We start from the raw sequence: 7500 nt of genomic DNA, 5'->3' as shown, positions 1-7500 counted from the left end.
GAGGGAAGGAGAGAGGAAAGGAGAGATGGAGGGGTATGGAGAGAGGGATGGAAAGAGATGAAGGGGGAAGGAGAGGAAAGGAAAGAAGAGAAATGAATAAACGAAGTAGGGAAAGAAGACAGGATAAAAGGGGAACACGAAGAAATACACGATGAAAAAAAAATAAAGTAAAAAAAGATGAGAGAGAGAGAGAGAGAGAGATTCAGCTCATGCCTCTCTTTCATTGATTTCGTGTTGTTTGTTTCGTGTTTGCTCTTTTTTTTCTTTGTTTCTTTTCTGTTTCTTTTTGTCTGTACTTTTTTGTTACTTTGGTTTAATTGTCTGTCACTGTTTCTTTGTTTTAGAGTTTATTGTTTATTTTTCACATTTTGTCTCTTGCTATTTCCTTTTATTTATTTTTTGTCATTATCATCAATAGCATCACTCTCTTTTCATTTATATTCTAGTTTCTGAATTAATCTTACTCCTATTTATGCCTTTGATCCTCTGAAGAGGTACTTTTTATAATATTTTTTAAGTAAAGTTTTTGATCCTTTTTTATACATTTTTTTTTATAACAAGAGAAGTTTTTTTTTTTCAGCGCTGCGCTTTTGCATGTACGTAGGTCTTTTCAAACTTTTATACTCTTTCCTACGGCATAGGTTCCGCCTTTGACTGGCAAATGTGTGTGTGTGTGTGTGTGTGTGTGTGTGTGTGTGTGTGTGTGTGTGTGTGTGTGTGTGTGAGTGTGTGTTTGCATATCCGTTTTCACAACTCGAATTTCACCATTCTTTTCCCCCTCTGCTCTCTCTCTCTCTCTCTCTCTCTCTCTCTCTCTCTCTCTCTCTCTCTCTCTCTCTCTCTCTCTCTCTCTCTCTCTCTCTCTCTCTCTCTCTCTCTCTCTCTCTCTCCACACAAACACACATACAAACTTCTCCCTTGCCTCTCACACCTCTCCTCTTCCCTCTCCCTCTTCTTCCACTGCCTGCCTCTCCCTCTTCCTCTTCCCTTACCTACACTTTCTTACTAATCACCTTTCCCTTTCTCTCCCTTCTCCCTCATCTCCCTTACCTCTTCCGCCTCTTCTTACCTTCCGCTCTCTCCGATCTCTCACCTTCCACCTCCCACCCACCTATCTCATCTCTCTCCCATTTCCCTCACCTCCTTACTCTTACTTACTCCCCCCTACATCATCTCTTTACTCTGCTTACTCTTCTTTCTCTCCTATCTCATTCAACTCTCTTACCTCTTCCATCTCTTCTAACCCCAACACACCTCTCCAGGAATTCCCACACCTCTTCCACTACCTCTCCACACATCTTCCACCCCCTCTCACACTTCTCCCCTCTCTTCCACACATCACCTCAAATTCTTCCACCTCTTCTAACCAAACATACCTCTTCCACCCCATATCATACCTCTTTCACCCTTTCCCACACCTCCTTCACCCCTCTCATACTTCTCCTTTCCCCAGAGCTGCAGTTGGTGGGTTTGGAGCGGAGGTTCGAGGCGCAGAAGTACCTGAGCACACCTGACCGCGTGGACCTGGCGCGATCCCTGGGCCTGACGCAGCTGCAGGTGAAGACGTGGTACCAGAACAGGCGGATGAAGTGGAAGAAGCAGGTGAGAGCGAGAGTGAGTGAGAGTGAGAGTGTGAGTGAAGAGTAAGAGTAAAGAATAAGAGTAAAGAGTAAGAAAAAGAGTAAGAAAGAGTAATAAGAGGAAGAGTGTAACGAGAGAGAGAGAGAGAGAGAGAGAGAGAGAGAGAGAGAGAGAGAGAGAGAGAGAGAGAGAGAGAGAGAGAGAGAGAGAGAGAGAGAGAGAGAGAGAGAAACAATAACACCTTCAGAAAGTACCAGTCAACCGTTAAACAAACAATACAGGAAGGGAAGCAAAGTGGAGGAGGAGGAGGAGGAGGAGGAGGAGGGGAAGGAAGCATAGAGCGTCAAAACGTAGAGGGAGCATGTGTGTGTGTGTGTGTGTGTGTGTGTTCGCCCCAGCAGCCACCGTTTATACAAGTCTCCCCTGATGGTGTGAGGGCTAACTGATGCTTCTCCTCAATATTCGTTTTCTTTGGCCACTACCACAACCACCACCAGCACCACCGCTATCACCACCACCACCATCACCCCCACAACGCCACCACCACCATCACCAACCATCACCACCACCACCACCGTAACATTAGACGGAATATCTACCATACTAAATAGAGATGAAAAAAATGAAAAGGAAGAATGATTAAAAGAAATAGATGATGCTGATAGGTTATAAACAGGGAGGAGATAGACTAGGATAAGGTGAAAGGCGTAGGAGGGAAGGAAGACAAAGGAAGAAAGAAATTAGTAAAAGGAAGTATATACAGGGAGATTAGGAAGGGAGGTAAAAAGAGAAGGGCGAAAGGAGGATAGGATAAAAAGAATGAACGAATGAAAGAAGGAAGGAAGGAAGGACAAATGAGAGTCAGCAGGGAGGAAGGAACAGAAGGGAGAGGAGAAACAAGAGGAAGGAAGGAAAGAGGAAGGGTTGAGATAATAAATGAATGAGTGAATGAATAATGAAAGGGGGAAGATAAGGAAAGAAATAAGAAACAGAAGAGAAAGAAGAAACAGAAGGAATAGAAGGGAGAAAGATAAGAGAAAAGGACCAGGAAGGAGAAAGGGAGAAGGGGAACAGAAGCAAAGAAAGAAAAAAAATACTGAAAAAAATGATGAAAGAGGGAATGAAGGAAGGAATAAGGGAGAAAAGGAAACACATAAGGAAGTGGAGGGAGAGAACAGAAGAACAGGAGAAACAGAAGGGAGAGAAGTAAGAAAGAAGAACCAAGAGGGAGGAGGAGTGGAGGGGCAAGGAGAGGAAAGAAGGAAGGGATAAAATGAACAGAACGAAGGAAAGAAAGAAATAATTGATGAATGAATTAATTAATGAAGGAAAGAAGTAAGGAACAGGAGGGAAAGAAATAAGAGAAAAGAAACAGGAAGGAGAAAGGGAAAGAAGGAACAGAAGCAAGGAAAGAAAGGAATGAAAGAATTGATGAAGGAATGAAAGAAGTAAGGAAATATGCAAGAAACAAGAGATAGAAGGAACAGGAAGAACATGAGCGAGAGGAGCATGTAGGAGAAAGGGAGGAAGAGGAGGAGAGAGGAAGGGAGCAGGAGAGGAAGTGAGGAAGAGGGAGGGGAGGGAGAGGAGCACGGACCCTCATAATTAATACCAGGAGACTCGGAGTAAAGTACCTGAGGCGGAGATGTTAATAAGGGGATGTGTCGCCTTAATGAGCTCCTGACTCGCCTTTGAAAGTGTGGCAGGGAGCTGGAGATCATGGGGGGGGGTCGTGAAGGGGTCGTGGTGAGGTCGCGGAGGGGTCGTGAAGGGGGTCGTGGGGGGTCCTGAGGGGGTCGTGGTGATCTTGGGTCGTGAGGGGATCTTGGTGGAGTCGTGGGGGGGGGGGGATCGTGAGGGGGTCGTGGGAGGTCATGAGGGGGTCGTGGTGAGGTCATGATGGGGTCGTGAGGGGATCTTGGTGGAGTCGTGGGGGGGGGGGGGTCGTAGGGGGTCGTGAGGGAGTCGTGGTTGGGTCTCGAAGGGGTCGGGGAGTGTCGTGAGGCGGTTATCTTCGTAGGGGGTTGTACTGAGGTTGCTGAGGATAATGGAATGGTATCGTGAGGTTGGGGAGGTGGAAAGGGGAAGAGATTATATTTGGGGTCATTGGGGGTGTGGGGGGTAATTTAGGGGGTTTAAAAGGGGTCAGAGTGGTTATGAAATGGATTGTGGGGAGCGAAGAGCTATGAGTGGGCTGTGTGATGATGTTAATGGGATGGAAAGGGTGCATGGAGGCTGTGAAAGAGAGAGAGTAAAGGGGCTGAAAGGATATGGAGGGGAAGAGAGATAGGGGGAGGGAATGGAGAGGCATGTAGGAATGATAGGCTTGTGGGGAGGGGGAGGAACAGGGAAGTGTTTGAAGGGTGTTAAAGGAGAGAGAGGGAGAGACACTGAAGATGGGATGTGTGGAAAAGAGAATGAAAGGAAGATGGGGAGGAGAGAGAGATAGAGAGGGGGAGAAAGAGGCAAGTTTATAGGCTGTTAATGGAAGGATAAGGAAGGGAAGGATTGCGAAGAATGGATGGATGCGGGGAGGAGAGATTGAGAGGGAGGAGATGGGAAGGAAAGAGAGAAGGGGAGAAGGGGTGTGTGGAGGGAAAGGAGGGGTTGTGAGGGAAGATGTGAGAGGAATAGATGTGAGGGGAAGGAATGACTTCTACACCCCCTCCCCCCCCACACACACACACAAGCGCCTCCCCCCCCCTCCCCCCCACATCGAGTACGCCTGAAGGAATCTCTGTATAGCTTGTCTTCCGGCGATCCGTGGATTAGCCAAGTTGCTCGATGCTCTTGTCGCGCTCCCTCGAGGTCGCGGCGCTCGTAAAGCCAAGTCGAAGGTACCGGGGCCGTTCTGTGATGGGGCGGGAGGCCATACACAGTCCATTCGGGTGTGTAAACGCGCCAGGAGGGATGGGGAAGGACGCCAAGTGCTGGGGAAGGAGTGAAGGAAGGAAAGACGAAGAGGGAGTAGGACATGAAGAGGTGAAGGAGTGAAGGAAGGAGAGGCGAGGTAAGAGAGAGAGTAAGACATGAAAGAGTAAATAAGGAATGTGCAAGGATGATGGAATGGGGGAAAAGGAGGAGTGTGAAGAAGTGAAGGAAGGAGAGGCGAGGTAAGACGGAGTAGAACATGAAAGAGTGAATTAGGAAGTGACTGATGATGAAATAGGGGAACAGGAAGAGTGTGAAGGAGTGAGGAGGAGTTAAAGGAAGGAAGTCAAGTAGTGGAGGGAAGTAAGAGACGAAGAGGGAGTGAGATATGTAGAGTGAATAAGTGTAGAGGAGGAAGGAGTGAATGAAGTAGAGACGAGGAGGGAGGGAGAAAGACATGAAGAGTGAAGGAGGGATGAATGGTTTTAGAAATGTGAAAGGATGATGAAATGGTGAGACAGAAGGAGTGTGAAGGAGTGGAGGATGAGGAGGAGAATGGGGAGGAAGAGGATGAAGAGAAGATGGAAAATAAAAATTGGAAAAAACAAAGAAAACGAAAAGAGCAAAGAAAATAGAAAATAACTGCATGACGATGAACAAGAAGGTCTCAGCACACAATGGAGGAGGAAAAGAAGAAATCACTGTAGGAAAAAAAGAAAAAAAACTGAAAAAGAGGAAGGTAAGAAAAGGAAGAGAGGAAGCAGAAGGAAAAAGAAGAAAACTAGGAAGAGGAAGAGTAGGAAGAATTATTAGAACCAGGAGAAAGAACAGGCAGAGGAGGAGGCGGAGGAGAAGGAATAGGAAGAGGCGGAGGCGGAGGCGGAGGCTTTGGGCTGATGGAGGAGTGACGGCGAAGCTCTGCGAAGGTTAGCGAGAGTTACGGAGCGTCTCGGCGAACACTTTATGGCGCGAGTCATCACAAAGGCAGCCGTGAGGAGGCAGCGGAGCGGAGAGGCGAGGCGGGGCGACACACGAGGCTTAGGAACCGATCTTGTGTCTCTGGAGGAGGAGGAAGAACGGGAGGGAGAGAGAGGAAGGGGCGGAAGGAAGCGAGAGTGGAGGAGGAAGGAAGGAGAGAGAGGGAATGGAGTGGGAAAGGAGGGAGAGGAAGTAGGTTGTGGATAGTTACGAGGAGGAAGGAAATGAGAAAGAGAGAGGAAGGTGAGGGAAAGGAGGGAGAGGGGCAGGAACAGGAAGGAGAGGAGGGAGATAGGGAGGGGAATGGGGCAAGAAAGAAGGGAGATAGGGAGGGGAATGGGGCAAGAAAGAAGGGAGATAGGGAGGGGAATGGGGCAAGAAAGAAGGGAGATAGGGAGGGGAATGGGGCAAGAAAGAAGGGAGAGAGGGAAAAGGGGGCAGTGAGAAAGGGAGATAGATAAAAGGGGTCAGGAAGAAAAGGAGAGGAAGAGAGAGGGAGGGAATGGGGCTGGAAGGAAGATAGAAAGGGTGAGAGGGTTGTGGATTGTTAGGTGGAAGGTATGAAAAAGGTGTAAGGATGAGGAAGGATCAGGAACAGAGAACGAGAGGAAGGGGCAGGAAGGAAATGAGAGAGGCAGGAACAGGAAGGGTAGGTGAGGGAATGGTGTGGAAAAGAAGGGAGAAATGGGTGTGGATAGTTAGGTAAAAGGGATTAAAAAGGGATGGTAGATAATGGAGGTGGATTACATAAGTTAGCTGATGGTGGATTGATAAAGGTGAGTGGAATAGAAAGAGGAACAGAAGAAAATGAAGTGGTGGAAGTGGGGAAATAAAGGAAAACGAAAGATGGAAGAAGGAAAAAATGAAAAGACACGGAGAAGGAGAAGGGAGAAGAAAAGTGAAGGAGGTAGAAGAGAAAGGGAAGAGCAGGAAGAGAAGCTGAGTAGGGAGAGAGGCGGAGGAGAGAGTTGGAGGAGGGAGAAGTGGAGGAGGGAGAGAAGTGGAGGAGGGAGAGAAGAGCAGTGAAGGAGGTAGAAGAGAAAGGGAAGAGCGAGAAGAGAAGCTGAGTAGGGAGAGAGGTGGAGGAGAGAGAGAAGTTGAAGAGGGAGGAGAGAAGTGGAGGAGGGAGTGAAGAGAACTGAGGGAGGTTGAGGACGAATTCACAGTGCCGGTAAATGTTCTTAAGCGGATTCACTTTGATATTTAACTCATGGCATCCTCCTCTCTCCTCCTCCTCCTTCTTCCTCTCCCTCTCCTTCCTCCTCCTCTCCATCAGTCAGTCGGTCTGTCAGGTGCGTGGCGTCCCCTCGAAGCCCCACCATTGGACGACACGAGAGACGGACTGGCCAATCAACGCCCTCTATGTAACGCTTCAAAACCAATCACCTGCGTCAGAGAGATCACCTTCCCTTTCCTTTACCTCTCTTTCTACCTATCTGTATTTTCCCTCCTCTTCACCTGCATTATTACTTTACCTCCTCTCCTATCTCTATATTCCCCTTTCTTCCCATTTACCTCCTCCCATTTTTTTACCTACCTATATGTTACCTGTATATTGCCTCACCTTTATTCCTCTCCTATATATTTGCCTATCACAGTTCCCTTACCTATATCTCTCACACCCGAAGCTCACTACACTCACCTATGCTTCACTCTTCCTTTCAGTGGTTTCTATTACCTTTCTCTCTCTCACCTGTATCTTCCCACACTCAGTCATACCTTACTAACCATCCTTCCCTTCCCTACACTCTTACCCTCTTCCTTAACACCGATATTACCCCTGATAAACCGAGGTCATCCTTTTCCTACAGCTTTACCTTTCTCCTCCTATCACCTGTACGATCTGCCCTTGCCTAAACCGCACTTCTCCTTTCCCAAGTCTTACCTTCATCATCTGTGCTATTCGACCATACCTAAACTGCACCCACCCTTTTGCTGCATCCTTGCCTTTCTCTCTCTAACACCTGCACGACTCTACCCTTGCCTTAACTACATGCTCCCTTTCCCCACAGATTTACCTTCTCTTCCTACTTGTACATCTTACCTAAATCTCACTCGCCCTTTCCCTAG

At 47.7% G+C, this 7500-nt stretch overlaps 1 protein-coding gene across 1 annotated transcript in view; it reads left to right on the top strand.

The window, feature by feature from the left end:
• Positions 1-7500, top strand: part of LOC126980634 (transcription factor LBX1-like) — a 67912-nt gene that overhangs the window by 45260 nt on the left and 15152 nt on the right. The window contains exon 3 of the mRNA XM_050830736.1: positions 1454-1602. Coding sequence (XP_050686693.1) covers positions 1454-1602 — 149 coding nt within the window. The remainder of the gene's footprint in view (positions 1-1453; positions 1603-7500) is intronic.

The sequence above is a fragment of the Eriocheir sinensis genome, chromosome 44, assembly GCF_024679095.1.
Source record: "Eriocheir sinensis breed Jianghai 21 chromosome 44, ASM2467909v1, whole genome shotgun sequence".
Taxonomy (NCBI): domain Eukaryota; kingdom Metazoa; phylum Arthropoda; class Malacostraca; order Decapoda; family Varunidae; genus Eriocheir; species Eriocheir sinensis.
This window is presented reverse-complemented; position numbering and strand designations above follow the sequence as displayed.